At 37.2% G+C, this 18,300-nt stretch overlaps 1 protein-coding gene across 1 annotated transcript; it reads left to right on the top strand.

Annotated features, from left to right (window-relative positions):
* Window positions 1–4,114: 4,114 nt before the first annotated feature.
* On the top strand, window positions 4,115–5,383 carry LOC140872639 (uncharacterized). The gene is made up of 4 exons (XM_073275528.1): window positions 4,115–4,234; window positions 4,443–4,546; window positions 4,663–4,859; window positions 5,241–5,383. The coding sequence occupies exons 1-4, from the start codon at window positions 4,115–4,117 to the stop codon at window positions 5,381–5,383; spliced, it is 564 nt and encodes a 187-aa protein (XP_073131629.1).
* The last annotated feature ends 12,917 nt before the right edge of the window (window positions 5,384–18,300 follow it).

Consider the following 18,300-nt stretch of genomic DNA (forward strand, 5'->3'; position numbering starts at 1 on the left):
AAGGTACTAGAGATAACATGCATTAGTGGGGTAGATTGAAAGACACAAACGAATTCAGAAAAATTGCCTAAATCATTCCTAACCACAGTTATGCCCATATTTTGCCTCGAGGAGTGTCCGAACTAGTTCTAGACAAGTCTCAATCCACAATTAAATCATAAAAATTTCAATCAGTGCAGAATAAATAATCATCAGCAGTAAACGATGATTTTCAACAAATTCTCAGCATGTACCTCAAGTACTCATATGGCTTCAACTCGAAGTTGTTGGCATTTGTCGTCCCTCGAGCGATTCAAGAATAGTGAGCCTGTATCGTCGGCTTGAAATGATCTCTGATTGGAACCAAGGAAAATTCATTAATATTTTCTTCAGCCATGTTTTTTTGTTGTTCTCTCCTCGCTCTTCTCAAAGCACGTGCAGTTCGTTCGATCTCTGGATCAAAGAGTAAAGAATTCGCGCTTTGAGATCTTTGCATAAACTGCAGTTAAGAACAACAACAATTTATTAGTAACTTAAAATAAAATAAATAAAAGCTCTAAATTAAAACTTAGACTAATTGGTAACAAGCCTAAACAAAATAAAAAATTACTCCCTGGCAACGGCGCCAAAAACTTGTTGTGAAAAATACTCGCAAGCATACGAGTGTCAAGTTTTAATAAAGTGATGAATCAAGTATCGTTCCCACAAGGAGTAAATTGAAAATATTCAGTACTTGTAATTATAATAGTCCAAATTTTATTTAAAAAATTAAACTTTAGAGATTTGCTGAATACTTAAATAAATAGAAGAAATTATCAAGCTCACCCACACAAAATTCTTAAAAGATTATCAATCAAAGAGAAATGGTCTAGAGGTTTTGATTTCACCTGGTCTCGACAATATTCATTCCTAAATAATCTATTTCATGAATTTCATTCAATTAATAACCAAGAACACTTAAATTATTCTATTTCTCTCTCCCGAGCAACAAATAGAGTATATCGACTACAGTTCAATTTCAATATCCCTATTAAAAATCTAGCTATAATTATATGTGTAGCACGATGTTCCTTAAAGGTTCTATTAAAGTTATACACTCTCTCGAGTTATATAAACATTTAATCGTGTAGTTTCTATTGATCCTATCCAAAATCCCCTCTTCCGAGTGCCGGATTTTAAATAAATATAACAAATCAATTTATGGCCAGTAAATTGAGAAGACATTCAATTTTAGAAATACAATTAATCTACATAAATTCAATTCATTAGAATAAAAGATTCATGAATATGTCTCAACCAGGCTACGTCAACCTCTAGACTAGAAAAGTTTAGTTCATACTCAAATTCAAAACAAACCAAATCATGTTTAATAATTCAAACATAATTCCACAATAAAAAATAAATAAATAAAGATAAAATAACAAATCCGTAGTCTTTATTCCATATCCAGTTGAAAAGCTTCGTCTTTGTTCCAAGTATTCTTCAAATTACGATCCACAATCTCACAAAATTATGCTCTCAAAAGTATTGTGTGTATGGCGGCTAGATAGATCTCATATGATCCCGAAAAATTCCTTTTATATGCCCTAAAACTCGTCCAAAATAATCCCAAGAAAAACCCAAAATTTTCCATCAAAACTTGGACTCCTCAAATCTGAAAATTCGACGGCGCGGGCGCTAAGTGGACATGCGCAGGCGCGCTTCTTTCTCACACATTCATTTTTCAAAAATCACCAAACGGCGCGCCAAGGATCGGCGCGGGGGCGCTGTAAGCTCGAATTTCTCCTCCAATTTCTTCACATGTCGCGCGGGCGCGCTTTCAACTCGAACTTGGCCTTTTTCTTCTCTTGATTTTTTCCTTCAAGCTCCCATTTTTTGGCCTTAATTCCATTTAAACGCATCATACTTGTTTCTTTCCTACAAGCAAAAAACAACAAAAATTCACGCAATATCTATCAATAAATCCCAAAATTCAAGTAAAATTATATACAAATTAAGTGAACAAAATGAACTTATCACTGTCCGCAACATCAGATAAGTGAAAATCTCTTAATTCAATATTGTTATGAAGGTTTGTTACCTCATGATAGGAGCATAGCGGATGCGTCCAGTGGAGGATTTTTTTTAGACAAAACATCGCAAGATGCGAGAAATTTAATTGAGAACATGGCAGTCAATTCTCAGCAATTTGGCACCAGCAAAAGTGATCCAGCACCCAGAAGGAACAATGAGGTAAATGTCTTTTTCCTTGAAAAAAAACTGATTAGTCTGACGTCTCTTGTGCATCAAATTGCTGTAGGGAATGGACAAAATGTGAAAGCGTGTGGAATATGTTCCGCAATGGGGCATCCAACTAAGATGTACCCCACTCTTCAAGAGAAATCGATCGAGAAAATCAATGGAACAGGAGGATTTCTAGGGCCACCACAGCGAAAATATGATCCTTATTCAAACACGTACAATCCAAGGTGGAGAGATTATCCTAACCTCAGATATGGAAACCCTCCGATGAACCATCCTGCGCCTCATGTTCAGCCGAGTAATCAATCATATAGGCCACCGTATCCTTCACAACCGCAGCATCCTCAAATTCCTACCCCTGGAGAGTTTTTAGAAAATATTTTTAAGGATCTTGCCACTAATACTTTGAATTTTCAGCAGGAAACGAGAGCAAGTATCCAAAACTTGAACACTCAGGTAGGACAGTTGGCAACCGCAATCAATAATTTGGAAGCACAATATTCTATCAGTTTGCCATCTCAAGCAGTACCAAACCCAAAAGAAAATACCAGTGCAATCACAATCAGGAATGGGAAGGAGTTGAAGATCCAAGAAAAAGTGGTTAAGCCTTCATCAAAGGATGAACAGGGTGAGGAAGTGAAGATGGAAGAAAAGGAACCAACTCAAGGAGACACGCAAAGAGGTAAGTTTCCTCCACTTTCAGAGATAAACATGTACCCCCTTTCCCCTTAGCATTGAAAGAGTCTAGAAAATATGAAGGAATCAAAGAATTGTATGATATTTTTCATAGATGTGAGGTAAATATTCCCTTGTTAGATGCTATTAAACAGATACCTTGATATGCTAAATTTTAAAAAAAATTGTGTATTGCGAAAAGAAAACAGAAGTTGAAAGGATGCCGAAAGATGGCGCTAGGAGAGAATGTGTCCCCTGTAATACAAAGAAAGATACCTACGAAATGCAAAGACCCAGGTATGTTCTCTATTCCGTGTACGATAGGGAATGTTCGACTTGAAAAGTTCATGTTAGACTTAGGAGCATCAATTAATATCCTGTCATATTCTATTTATGCTTCCTTAAAACTTGGTCCTTTGAAAAAACTGGGGTTGTTATCAACTTGGCTGATTAGTCTAATGCATATCCTAGGGGTGTAGGTGAGGATGTTTTGGTGCAAGTTAATAACTTGGTTTTCCCTGCTGATTTTATGTGCTTGATATGGAGAATGATGATCATAATAGCCCTATTTTATTAGGAATACCATTTTTGAAAACATCGATGACCGAAATTGATGTTCACAGTGACACAATTACTATGAAATTTGATGCTGAGGTCGTTAAATTCAATATTTTTGATGCCATGAAATATCCTTGCAGTGATGATTATGTCTACTCTGTTGATATTATGGATTACTTGTCACAAGAATGTTTTGAGCTTACAGGAAATGATGATTTGGAAGTTGCCCTTATTGCGCCTGGTCATGAAGAGGATTATGAGTTTGCTCCAAATGAGGAATTGAAAGGAATTGCGACAAATCTAAATCGCGTTCCTGAACTGCCACACGGGTAATCTATCATTTATTTCGCTACCGATATCTTAAGAGAGGAATCTTCCATCTATTTTGCAGGCACCTATAATTGATTTGAAGCCTCTTCCCGCCCATATCAAATACGTTTTCCTTGGAGAAGGAGAAACATTGTCAGTTATCATCTCTAGTAAATTGGTGAATGAGAAGGAAGAGAAACTCATACAAGTTTTCAAGGAGCACAAGACTGCTATAGGATGGGCTATTGTAGATATCAAGAGAATCAGCCCTTCCACATGTGTGCATAAGATCTTGTTGGAAGAAGGAGCTAGCCCTACACATCAGCCGCAGTGAAAACTGAACCCACCCATGATGGATGTGGTGATGGAAGAAGTCCTCAAGCTTCTTGAAGTTGGAGTAATTTATCATATTCCAGATAGTGAGTGGGTGAGCTCGGTTCAGGCTGTTCCCAAGAAGACAGGAATTATGGTGGTAAAAAACAAGAATGATGAGTTGGTTCCCACCTAAATACAGAATGAGTGGAGGGTTTGTATAGACTATTGGAAATTAAATACTGCAACCCAAAAGGACCATTTTCCTTTGCCTTTTATTGATCAGAAGTTAGAGAGATTAGCTTGTCATTCTTATTATCGTTTTCTTGATGGTTATTCTGGTTATTTTCATATTGCAATTTCACCAGAGGATCAGGACAAGACAACATTCACATGCCCGTTTGGAACCTTTGCTTACCGGCGTATGCCCTTCGGACTCTGCAACGCACCAGCCATATTCCAGCGGTGTATGGTTAGCATATTCTCTGATTTCATTGAGCACATTTTATAAGTTTTCATGGATGATTTTACTATCTATGTTGATTCATTTGAGAGTTGTTTGTTTAACCTTGCACTTGTCCTCAAAAGGTGTGTAGAAACTAACCTTGTGTTAAATTCTGAAAAATGTCACTTTATGGTTGAACAAGGTGTAGTTTTGGGTCATGTTGTCTCTTCAAATGGTATTGAGGCAGATAAAGCTAAAGTTGATATCATTCAATATTTACCGTTCCACACTTGTGTGCGGGAAGTGCATTTTTTCTTGGACATGCAGGTTTTTATAAGAGGTATATTCAGGATTTCGCTAAACTCGCATCGCCCATGTGCAAGCTGTTGCAAAAGAAGTCACTTTTGAGTTTGATGATGCATGCAAAATTTCCTTTGTCAAACTGGAAAACTCATTGACTTCGCACCCATCATTCAACCACCTGACTGGAGTAAGCCGCTTGAGATTCTGCGTGATGCCAGTGACTATGTAGTGGGAGCAGTCTTGGGACAAAGAGTTGGGAAAGCATCTCATGCCATATACTATGCCTCAAGGATTTTGAATGATGCTTAGAGAAATTATTCAACTACAGAGAAGGAGCTTTTAGCTGTTGTTTTTGCTTTGAAAAAAATTAGATCTTATTTACTTGGAACTAAAGTCATTGTTTATTCTGACCATGCAGCTTTTCGCTATCTGATGGCAAATAAGGAGGCAAGAACAAGATTAATAAGATGGATAATGCTCTTGAGTGAATTTGACTTGGAAATTAAGGACAAACGAGGGACGGAGAATCGAGTGGCGGATCACTTGAGCCGTTTAGTCTGAGGAATTGTGCTTGCAAGAAAAATTTCCTGACGAGAAACTATATTCAGCAAGCACAACACTACCCTGGTATGCACATATCGTAAATTTTTTAGTTACTAATGTGATACCCTCTGATTTTTCTAGAGCTCAAGAAGATAAGGTCAAAAGTGACGCCAAGTACTATGTTTGGGATGATCCTTACATATGAAAGCATTGCACCGACCAAGTCATAAGAAAGTGTGTGCCTGAAAGCGAGGTAACTCCTATACTCACTTTTTGTCACTCTTATGCTTGCGGAGGTCACTTTGGAGCCAAGAGAACGACGAGGAAGGTATTAGATATTGGATTCTTTTGGCCATCTTTGTTTCGAGATGCATATTATCTCTGTGGGTGGAAGCTAAAGCCACCCGAACTAACGATTTGAAAGTGGTTGCAAATTTTGTCAAGCATAATATTTTCTCCATATTTGGGATTCCAAGAGCAATTATAAGTGATAGAGGTACTCATTTTTGCAACCGGACTGTGGCAAGCTTATTGAAGAAATAACATGTGACACACACAAGGTTTCTACTGCATATCATCCACAATCTAATGAACAAGATGAAATGTCAAATAGGGAGATCAAGTTTATTCTAGAGAAGATAGTGATTCCTACTAGAAAATATTGGAGCTTGAGATTAGATGATGCCTTGTGGGTTTACAGAACTGCATACAAGACACCGATCAGAACGTCACCATATAGATTAGTCTTCGGAAAACCTTGTCATCTTTCAGTGGAGTTGGAGCACATAGCTTATTGGGCTATCAAAACTTTTAATATGAAGATGGATGAAAGTGGGGAGCATAGGAAGCTACATGTACAAAAACTAGAGGAAATACGCAATGATGCATATGACAGTTAAAAGATCTGCAAGGAGAAGACGAGGCCTTTCATGACAATATGATTACTATGAGGGAATTTGAAGTAGGTCAGAAAGTTTTTCTCCATCATTCACGACTTCGGTTATTCCAGGCAAGTTGCGTTCGAGATGGATTTTATTTTTACTAATGTTTTTTCCCATGGTGCAGTTGAGATTCAGAGCTTGGAAACTACAAAGATATTCAAAGTGAATGGCCATAGACTGAAACATTATTATGAATGAGTCCAAGAAGAAGGCGTAGAGGAGGTGCATGAACTGGAACTCAAGGATCCACAAAGCATTGAGTGAACTGCAGCATACAGTCGGGCCGACGACAATAAAAAGAGGCGTTGCTTGGGAGGAAACCCAGGAGAGTTTTCTTATTTTCTTTTCTTTTCTTTTCTTATCTTATTTTTTTTTCTTTAGTGCATTTTTACTTACGTTGGGGACAATTTAAGATTTTAAGTGTGGGGGAGAGGACTTAGCCAGTCATTTAGAGGATTTAGCCGGTTTTTGAAAAAAAAAGATCTTCCTTGAAAAAAAAAAATTAAAAATATGTATATGTCTCCCAATGGAACAGAAAAAAAGAAGTCAATTTATGAAAAAAAGAAAAGAAAGAAAAAAAAATAAAAATCATGCACATAAAAGAGAATCTTTCATTGTGCATGTTTTCATACTCTTTTATTTGTTTTATCCTTACCTTTCTTTCATAAGCCAATATCTAGGCCCCATTACAAGCTAATAAAGTCCTACTTGATTTGTGTTTGCAAGTGGTTAGATAGTGGAGAAGTGTGTGAAAATGAGCTTATGCGTGTATTAGTGTGCAACTTGAGCTGTTGTGGGGTTTTGCATTGAATAGATCTGTGGAGTGTGCATGACACTTGTTAATGACCATACACACACACGTTTGGCGGCTATGTCAAGTTGAAATGTCTGGTTATTAAACTTGTTTCGTTGTTAGCATTTTAATGCCTTTCTTGATCATGCATTGAATTAATTGCAGAGACACACATGTGTAAATCCTGGTTATTTTTCATTATGAGATATGAGCTCGAACTTATTTTTGATTTTGTGTTGGTCGAGGACGAGCAATGTTTAAGCATGGGGGATTTTGATATGTCCATATTTTTCTATGTTTACTTGGATTAAATTGTGATGATTAGGCGCATTTTGAGTGATTAAATTGGTTTTTTAGTCACTAATCATTGGTTGTGATTTTATCGGAAAAGGAGGAGAATGGAGAAAAATATGGAAGAAATGGGTAGAAAAAGGTGAAAATCAGAAGTATGGGTGCTCGAGCATGCAAATCTACCCGCTCGAGCGCCGAAAATGAAGAAATTATGAAGCCAGACAAAGATTTTCGCGCTCAAGCATTCAATTTTGCCGCTCGAGCGCACAAAAAGAAGATGGAAAAGAATCAAGGCAGTGCCCCTGCGCTGCTCATCAGCATCCCTGCACCGCGACGGGAAGGCGATCAGTGCCCCTGCACTAGAAAGAGGCACAGCCCCACCCTGAAAGAAAATTACGCAGCACACCTGCGTTTGAAGATGGCACACCCGCATTGCTGCTGTGCGAGAAGAAATCTGTGGGAAAAGAATTTTGCGCTCGAGCGGGATTTTCACCTGATCAAGCGCGACGCAAATGAGGAAAAATATATTTTGAAGAGGAAACTTGGTTGGGAAGGACTCTAGACCTTAAATATCAACTAGAACTCGATTTCTATTATCTTTTGAATGGTAGAACACTGAAGAAACTCTCTGGTAGCTAGGTTTTCTCTCTTTATTTTTAAATTTAATTTTTCTAGAGATTTCATGAATTTTAGTGGCTAAGTTTTAATTCTTGGTTAATGAAGACGATACCTTGAAGTTTTATTTTCTCATGAGATTTTGATATACGTTCACCGTTTGATTGTTTATTTGAGTATCAAGATTTGTTCGGATTTATTTATTATGCTTGTGTGTTTGATTATTAGTTTGATCACCTAATGATTTGTCATACAATCTAAAACTAAATTAGATATCAAATCTGTAATTGTTTGATTTCTCTAATTTGTGAAGCAACTATGATTAATAATTTCTGCTTTTCAATTTATTAATTCATAGGAACATCACTTGAATAGATTAAATACAACCTCTTGTGTTTGTGTTGTCTAGATTCATCAATCTCACTAGTTTGAATGCTATCTTGGATTTAAATCTTGGTCGCTTGCATCTTAGTTGATTTATTGATAAGGGTTAATTTAGAACGCTTGTGTCTAATTAACTAAGATGAAGGTGAGATAGAAATTTATAATTCAATGATGAATATTCAAATTAAATTCAATTATTTTTATAGAACCGATGATCGAGTAAATAAACTTCAAGGGCGTATTCGACCGATACCAAGGCTTGTTTATTTATTGATTTGTAAAATTAAATTTTCAGTCTTGCATGCTAGTTAACAAAATTTATTTTTATTTGCTTTTAATTTTTAGATGTTAATTTCAAATATAAAAACCCTCTTTCTTATTTATTTTCAGTATTTTTAAGAACACAAAATATTTCACTTTCCTCGTGGGAATGATCCCAAATCTTGCTACTATATATTTATTTGTCTGCAATCATGCCTTGGTCACCATCTAATCTCCAAATCCCCGAGATAACTACCTGTAACTGCCCCATAGAAAGGGGTGTCCAAGAAACACAAAAACATGGACGTGAGCGAACTACGATCAGTACAAGATATGAGTATAAAAATATTATATGAGAGTGTACGAGTTACCAAGATTCGAGGTCAAAAATATCTAGTCAAGAACAGACTCGGGCCCTAGGTATGTAGCACTCTGCGCCGTCGCACCAAGAGGTGGCTCACATACCCGAAAGTAGATATAGGTGACCGGATCACGCATCTACGTGTCCAACCATCCACTAATAGGATAGGATGAGAACCCTACTACATGATATTAGAAGGATACAAGTTCAATATGATCATGCATGAAACATAATAACGTTAAATAATATACGCAGATAAAATATTTCCATATAAATAATGAAACACATAATACATGCATACTCAGTCAGGGTATCTCGAACAGTACTTCCGTACCTTAATAAATGTCCTAGATGTCTCAACATCTACATTCCACTACAGTTAAAGATAATCATGTATTACTCATAATGATCTAAAAGCCTTAACTAAGATATTAAATACTCCCAAACAATTTATAAGATTTCGGGAATACCTTTGTCCATCTTCTGCCCGTTGATGTCGATTGTCCTAGAATTTGGGCACAACTCCGCTACGACTTCTGGACGCCACGCCAAGACCCTCCCCCACGCCTAATAAGGCTGGAAAACCCTAAAATGGCCTAAGAAATGAGAGGAGGAGTGATGATTTTGGTGCAATAATCTGAAATTCGGACCCCATAGTTATATATGGAGATCGGAAGCTCCGAACTCCCGATCGGACGTTCCAATCTCCGCATGCATCCCACGTTCCGAACTGCCACGATCGGAAGATCCGATCCCTACTTTGGAAGTTCCAATCCCATGCATGCAGCTATGTGTTCAAACGTCAATGACACATCAAAAGGCGCATGTCCTAACTATGATCGGAATCTCCGATCGCAATTCGTACGTTTCGAACGTGCCGTAGCTTCCGAACTCCTTCGCTGGTTCCAATATCTTCGGACCATCCAATCCCCATAGGGCTTGGGTTCAGACCTTCCGAACCACCTGAGCCCAAATAAGCACATTAACCATTTTTTGACATTCTGGGTCCGATTTCTTGGACCGTTTGATATAATTAAAATCTCTTAATCATGTTTTAATAATTCTAAACATGTTAAATGAAATTAATCTTGTAAAATGGAATCGTGCTACTACATTCTCCCCCACTTAAGAGATTTCATCCTCAAAATCAATCTTAAGTATGCAAACCCAAAATAAAACATCCTTTTATAAAATATGAACATTTTACAATATACAATTCCGTCATTCCAAAAGAACAATTCAATCAATCCTAGATGCTCTGCTTCTTGCAGCTCTTCGACTTTCAAATAATTTCCTTATTGCCTCGGTGTTACCACCAAACTAGATCGAGAAAAATGATCTCTTCTACTCATTTGGCTAAATTCAAATGACAATCTAATAATTCCAGTATTTAGAAGATACTCAAGACTTGAGTCATTTCGGAATTCATACAAAATTTTACGTTCAACTTTAGTAAACTGAATCTGAAAATTCACAAGAATCTCGCCAAATATTACTGACAACTCATTAACTGAGTTTTCCTGAAACTGTAAAAGATCTCAAAGAACTACTGATTAATCACAATAATTGTTACCTTTCTATTCAAGATTCCTCTGGTATCTAATTTATTCTCACCCATCTAGGGTTAGATAATGACCCTCAGCAACATCTTTAGATAAAACCGGTAGTTATTTAAACTACTCATTATCGATTCCCTAATACTTGGAATAATTAACACTGGTTTGCACGAATATCCTCGAGAAAAACGTTGTTCTACCAATAACCAATCCCATTAAGTAGATAAACTCAATACAATTCCATTGTATCACTGATCTAATCTGATATTGATCTCTGTAATCCTAGTGGAAAAATCACGATTGACATTGTATACAAAATATTTGCAAGCAATGCCAAAATTCAAATCAATCAACCTTAGAAGAGAAAATCAAAATTTCTCTCATTGCCATAGTCAAAATTTTTATACTCGAAGGGATACCACTAATGCGAAAATGTCCAAGTCTCTGCCCCTCACCTGCACTGTAACAACGTCATTGTCCACAATATTTGTCCTCCATAAACATTCTGGGTTATCTTGAGGACCAATTTCCAATCTACTAAACACTTAAGTTGATTAATACCACTCATGGTACTAATAATCTGGATTGAATAATTACATCTATCTCCCAACGTATAGCTTGGAATAAAATTACCAAAAATACCTGATCAAATGATATTGATTATCATTTCACTGTCAAAAATAAAGCTTTATCAAATCCTGAATAACTGGTCCTGAGAAGCACAAACTGAGTCACTCGATAATTGCAAAATCTTAAAACCCTTCTCGAATCGACTCTATTTATCCAGTCACAACAAAGATCTAGCGCATCCAAAAGAAACCCTGGAAAAATCGATGACAATAATCCTGCCAGACCCAAAAACTATAGGTCTCAGCTACTGTCCTTTTCCCATGACTAATCACTTGATGCAATCCTGCTAGATCAAAACCTGTCGATGATAATCTCAAAATAATGCAGAAATTCCTGAGTACTATGTTCTATGTACCATTCCTCGAAACTGACATTCTATGATAAGCTCGTATCAATTATCTAGTCTAGTCTCAGATTAGTAGGTTGACAGCCTCTGGTACCCATCTAGGTACAAAATCAAGTCAACTTTTTCTGATAAGAAAATACTTACCTTGCCTGATACTGGTTTCCACTATCTTTGTCTTGCAACAGATTTTCTTAGGAACACATTCCAACTGAGTCACATTCATGGCTAATTAAAATATCAAATTGTTCTACTACAAAATCTCTGACCATACCGATCTGTTCATCTTATTATTGAAAATTTCCAGACTATAAAAAATTAGGGTTAACATTGTTATGTCAACAAGAGTTGAATCTCAACTATTCTCCATAGGTAGAAGAAAATTCTAAAATCTTTAGCATAAGCATTCCCAATAGATCTCACAGATTTGAATATCAACATTCCATATAGATCTAAAAATCCTTTTGAAGTAACATTAATTTGCTAAGTTCCTAAGCACGACAGGCTTACAGAACTATCATATATACCTAAAGATCCACAATATCCCATTACTAAGTTTATTTCACCTATCTCTGACATAGTCAGACAAAAACCAATAGTTATCACTGACACCGATTATGTACCAGTCTGGATTCTTTTAACAAAGTTGTTCCTGTCCAATCATAAATGAAAATTAAGTCGCATACTGAGCACTGGACTAATTCCAATCAAAGAATCATCAACTACCTTGGACAATCTATCACAAGAATACCTCATTTCATATCTCTGACGAAGTCAGACGATAATCTAAATGATCTCTGGTATTAATATGTCCACATACTAAATTTATCCATCTAGTTACATGACAAATGCATAGCTTATCTGTTTTGAACGATCACTCATTGAGGAATATCAATTCCCAGACTATTCTGACAACAATAAATATCAAATTGTACCTCTAACAAAATCAGATAATATAATCTTATTCCTTACAAAAGAATCCAACTGCCAAAACACCTATGTGACTGTTACAGTATCACTAAACTAAGGTAGCCTACCCCAAACTTACCCTTCCCCTGAAACACGAAAGGTTTCCAAAGTAATGCTGGTAAAAGTTCACACTCTTTTCGTCTAGTTAATAGTTCTCACAATCCATAGTACTTGTTATAATCCTTTAATTGTACTGATGAAACATATCATCACTTGACAACTTTCTTAGCAAAATCCAAACTGAATCATCTGATCTAAGAAAACTGCTCATCTCAAATCAAATATATTGATATGAATCATGCCCTTGATGAAACACATCATCCCTGGCACAAACTTCAAGGTCAATCAATTTACCAAAGATTTTAGGAAAACACCTAAAACTAAGCATGTCGGATACTTATAATCAAATTTCTCAATAAACTTATGAGTCACAATTGTTGAGTTTTCCTCAACCAATTACTTAGAATAATCCAACTCCAAATTCATTTTAACTCCAAAACCAGAATCAGTACAACTTATTACAGTCCCAAATAACAAAACAAATCATCCAAATACAATTAGATAAGACCAAGTCTACACAATTCTTATTACAAATCCGAGTAATCTAGATTAGGGGTGCAAACGAACCGAATAGAGCCGAATAATGTTAAAATTTTAAGGCTCGAATTCGACTCGATATAAGTATATTCGAGTTCGATCTCGATTCGAAGCTCATTAATTTCAAATATTTTGGCTCGAGATCAGCTCGAAATAAAGTTCGAGTTCGGCTCAAAATATTCAAACCTATTTGTGAACTATTTCTCGGATATGATGGTTGGAAAAGCTCGAAATGTTCGAAAAAGTTTGAAATGTATATATATTTATTTTATAATTATATTATATTAATTAAATATTAAGGCTCGCGAACTATTCGCGAACTATCGAACAAAATAATTTTGGCTCAAACTTGGCTCGAAAAAAAAGTTCGAACATGCTCGAATTTGGCTCGAGTTTGATAAATTCGAATACGAATCAAATATTTATCAAGCAGCTCGAAAAGCTCACGAACAGTTTTGATTCATTTACACCCCTAATCTAGATCCAAATCAAATTATACCGAAAGATGTGCAATGATATTATTTACCAATACATCAAATGATTCAATACTTACTACCAAAATACTTTTTACATCAAATCTTTGATACAAAACTTACAATGGAAATCTTTCATTCCATCTACTGATCTTGAACGTGAGGTTTTCGTCCGTCTTTAGTCAAAGGTCTCCATAGACGGCTGTCGGGCCCTCTTCCTCACAAGATCTAAAAGTTCTTGCTAATCTACCGGATCCTTTCAATATTGTTGGGTTCTTTATCTGGTAGATGAGAAAATATTCCTATGACAATCTCTCCAACTACTAGTGGAGAATCTTCAAGGGTATCTTCCTTGTTCAAAGCTAGATGGACCATAGTGCCTCATGCGCTCAAACCAATCTTGAGAAGTACCAGGAGTTCAAAACTGGACGTCCCTTATAGCTAAATCTTGTTGGGATCCACATAAGGCGAGTTTTTTTTATGCAAATCTTGATGATGACGATCTTGGAAAAGTCAAATTGTCTTGCTATTCCAATTCCTTTCATTGCTATCATCATCGAATCCAATTTGTAATCTACAAGGATAACCCAAATGTTAATATTATGTCCCAAAGAATCCTATTACATGCTTTGATACCATAAATGTAGTGACCCACACAGTGATCACCTACTAATCATAAAATTAAACATGCAATTAAACTGTTATAAACATAATCAGAGTGACTGCGAAAACAATTCAAATTACTGAACCGACAGAATACAACCAGCAAATAAACCCAAAATAATACAACCCAAACAAGTTAACTTTAATACAAATGAAATAAGACCTAGTGACTAAAACTGCAATCCTACCTTGGTCACCACCTAATCTCCAAATCCCCGAGAGAACTATCTGCAACTGCCCCGCCGAAAGAGGTGTTCAAGAAACACAAAAACATGGACGTGAGTGAACTATGCTCAGTAAGAGAGTATGAGTATAGAAATACTATATGAGCATGAATGCAAGTGTATGGGTTACCAAGACTCGAGGTCAAGAATCTCTAGTCAAAAATATTCTCGTGTTGGAGAACGCGGCGATCAGATCAATCAGAATTGATACCCGGTGCAGCGGAAGTTTAAAAAATTTATATGGAACGATTCCATAATGGGTATCAAAACTTTACGATTAAATTGTGTGTGTAAAAATTAAATAACAATTATAAATTTTTACCTCCAATCTCGAATCGAGATTATGGACACCAACAGATTTCTCTGCTCTTGTTGTATCTCCCAGGAACTGATGGACGAACTGTTCTTCAATCAGGTCCACGAACAGAGATTTAATCCCTCTGATAGATTGCACTAGAAAATCTATCAGAAGTTTCTACGAAGAGAATTAACGAATTTGATCCGTTAAACCAGACTGTAATTCAAAATTCACAGGCTGGATTTTTCCCGAGCAGAGGGGAGGGGGCGGCCACTGTTAGAGAGAAAACTAGGGTTTTTTCGAAAATTGTGACCTGTTGTGTGTAATTTCTGTACTGCAATAACTTATTTATAATGTAGGCCACTAACAGCTTAGGGCCCATTATTCATAAGTTCAAGCCCGACAAACAAAGCCCGCATGTTCAAAAATTAATATAAAATTCATCATGACTCCGATTGATAAACCGATTTCACCAATATGCACAGAAACCATTTCTGCACCTTTTAAAGTCAAGATAAATTTTTTTGAATCCGAATTCAGTGATTTCAAAAAATGCTCATCCCTATGTCATTTTAGGAAATCTTACTCCTCTACTCTTAAATAAGAAGTCCAACTTCTTTGTTCATTAAATTTAACTCTTTAAATTTAACTATCTCAACGGGGATTAAAAATCCATTACTCTGTGTGACCCTCAATGGTTCAGGGATACAGCTAGCCGTGGGCTCACAACTCCTTGTGACTCGGAACAACAATTTCCGACTTGCCCATCGAATCATGGTAAGAGCGCCTAGCAACATCGCCCCATGATTCCCTAGGTATCACTGATAGTGCCTGCAAGAACCAATAGATTTTGGTTAGCGTACAGTACGGTCCCTTCATCCATATATCCCGATCGAATCAACAACCATTGGTAAATCGAGAGTCGTTCGAGATTCGATAACTATGCAATACATCTTGAAGATCAAATAGTGACATCGCATGTGCTACTAAGAAACCATTTCTTAAAACACATCATGTACTCTGGCCAGAGATTCGTCACACTAATATCTCCTCAGATCGCATAGGATATCCACACTCGCAAGTATGTGGTGAATCCTTGACAACAAAGTATCGACTCCTATATGTGTTGTAACTGTACCCAATTCCGACACCTGATGACCCCAATAGAGTCGGTAAACGAGTCAAAGCACAGTACTAGCATATAGAGTCTCAATGATGTTTCAAGTAGTAAGGACTAATGGTGTACAACCAAAACCGCGGACTTTATCCACTCGATAAGTGATAACCACTTGGAAAGTTCGGATAGGGTAGTTCGATCATTCATCGTATGAATATCCATTTGCATGCTTCGAACATCTCTATGTTCCTTACCAATGAAACGTGGTACTCTGCATCGCAAATGCTAGTCTCAAACTCGAGCGATCCTTATCCTTATTATCGGACGGCTCAATCGACTAGGAACAGTTTAGAATATACAGTGACTATAAGATGTGTTTCATGATAGCCATCCCCATGTGCTACCAAATCTTACATACACTATAGTATATTCAAGGTCTTTATCAAAACAACAATAGTATATCACAATATAACAATATGAAGAAAGATAAAGTCATTGCCATTAATAAAAGTGTAAATTATATTAAACAAAAGATTGTTTATACAAAGAGTCATCAAAGCCCTTAGCCACAAGTTGGCTCACCGGGCACCCACTCTTTCAATCTCCCACTTGCCCTAAAGCCAACTAGTCATACTACGTAGACCCATTGCTTCGCGATGTTTGTTAAATAATGGTCCTGGCAAGGGCTTAGTAAGTGGATCAGCGATATTTTCTGCAGAGGCCACTCTTTCGACAGTGATGTCTCCTCTTTCCACAATCTCCCGGATGATGTGGTATTTCCTCAGTACGTGTTTGGATCTTTGATGAGACCTTGGTTCCTTTGCCTGAGCAACGGCACCCGTGTTGTCACAGTACACCGGGACTGGACCAACAACTTCCGGAATAACGCCCAACTCTTGGACGAAATTCCTCATCCAAACGGCCTCTTTAGCAGCAGCTGATGCTGCAATGTATTCTGCCTCAGTGGTGGAATCCGCTGTGGTGTCCTGCTTGGAACTCTTCCAAGAGACAGCACCGCCATTGAGCATGAACACAAATCCAGAGGTTGACTTCGAGTCATCCACGTCACTTTGGAAGCTAGAGTCGGTATAGCCTTCTAATTTTAGTTCTCTTCCTCCATATACCATGAACATATTCTTAGTCCTTCGTAAGTACTTAAGAATGTCCTTCACGGCTTTCCAATGCATTTGACCGGGATTAGCTTGATATCTGCTCGTGACACTCAGAGCAAATGCTACATCCGGTCTGGTAGATATCATCCCATATATGATACTACCTATAGCTGACGCATATGGTACATGTGTCATTTTCTCTATCTCTTCATCAGTCTTGGGACACATAGACTTGGATAGAGAAACTCCATGACACATGGGTAGATGTCCTCTCTTGGACCCATCCATTGAAAACCGTTTCAATATGGTGTCGATGTAGGTTGATTGAGTGAGTCCTATCATTCTCTTAGATCTATCTCTATAGATCTGTATCCCTAGAATATAGGATGCCTCACCCAAATCCTTCATCGAGAATCTACCTGATAACCATATCTTTGTTGACTGCAACATCCCTACGTCATTCCCAATGAGTAGGATGTCATCAACATAAAGTACTAAGAATGTCACAGCATCCTTAACTACTTTCTTGTACACGCATGGTTCCTCCGGGTTCTTGATGAAACCAAAATCCTTTATTGTTTCATCAAATTTCTGGTTCCAACTTCTTGATGCTTGTTTTAGACCATAGATTGATCTCTGAAGCTTGCATACCTTATGCTCGCTTCCCATGGATGTGTATCCCTCAGGCTGCGTCATATAGATCTCTTCCTTAATATTTCCATTAAGAAATGCAGTCTTCACATCCATTTTCCATATCTCATAGTCATACCAAGCAGCTATGGCAATAAGGATTCTTATGGACTTGAACATTGCAACTGGTGAAAAGGTTTCATCATAGTCAACTCCTTGTCTTTGAGTATAACCTTTCGCCACCAATCGCGCCTTGTAGGTCAATACCTTACCATCAGACCCAAGCTTTCTCTTATAGATCCATTTACACCCTATTGGAACAATTCCATCGGGAGGATCTACTAAAGACCAAACTTGGTTTGTATGCATCGAATCTATTTCCGACTGCATAGATTCAAGCCATAAATTTGAATCCGCATCAGAAATTGCTTCTTTGAAGTTTCTTGGATCACATCCAACATCGGGTTCATCTTGATCCCCTTCAAGAAGAAGACCATATCGAATAGGAGGTCTAGAAGTCCTCTCGGATCTTCTAGGTATAGGCGTGTCTATCAATGGTTCCTGAGGTGTAGGATCGTTATTTTGTATTTCGGGTTCTTCTCAAATTTCTTCGAGTTCCATCATCTCGCCTTTCTTATCCAATAAGGACTCCTTCTCCAAGAAGGTGGCATTCCTTG

Source organism: Henckelia pumila, unplaced genomic scaffold (assembly GCF_033568475.1).
Source record: "Henckelia pumila isolate YLH828 unplaced genomic scaffold, ASM3356847v2 CTG_466, whole genome shotgun sequence".
Classification (NCBI taxonomy): Eukaryota; Viridiplantae; Streptophyta; class Magnoliopsida; order Lamiales; family Gesneriaceae; genus Henckelia; species Henckelia pumila.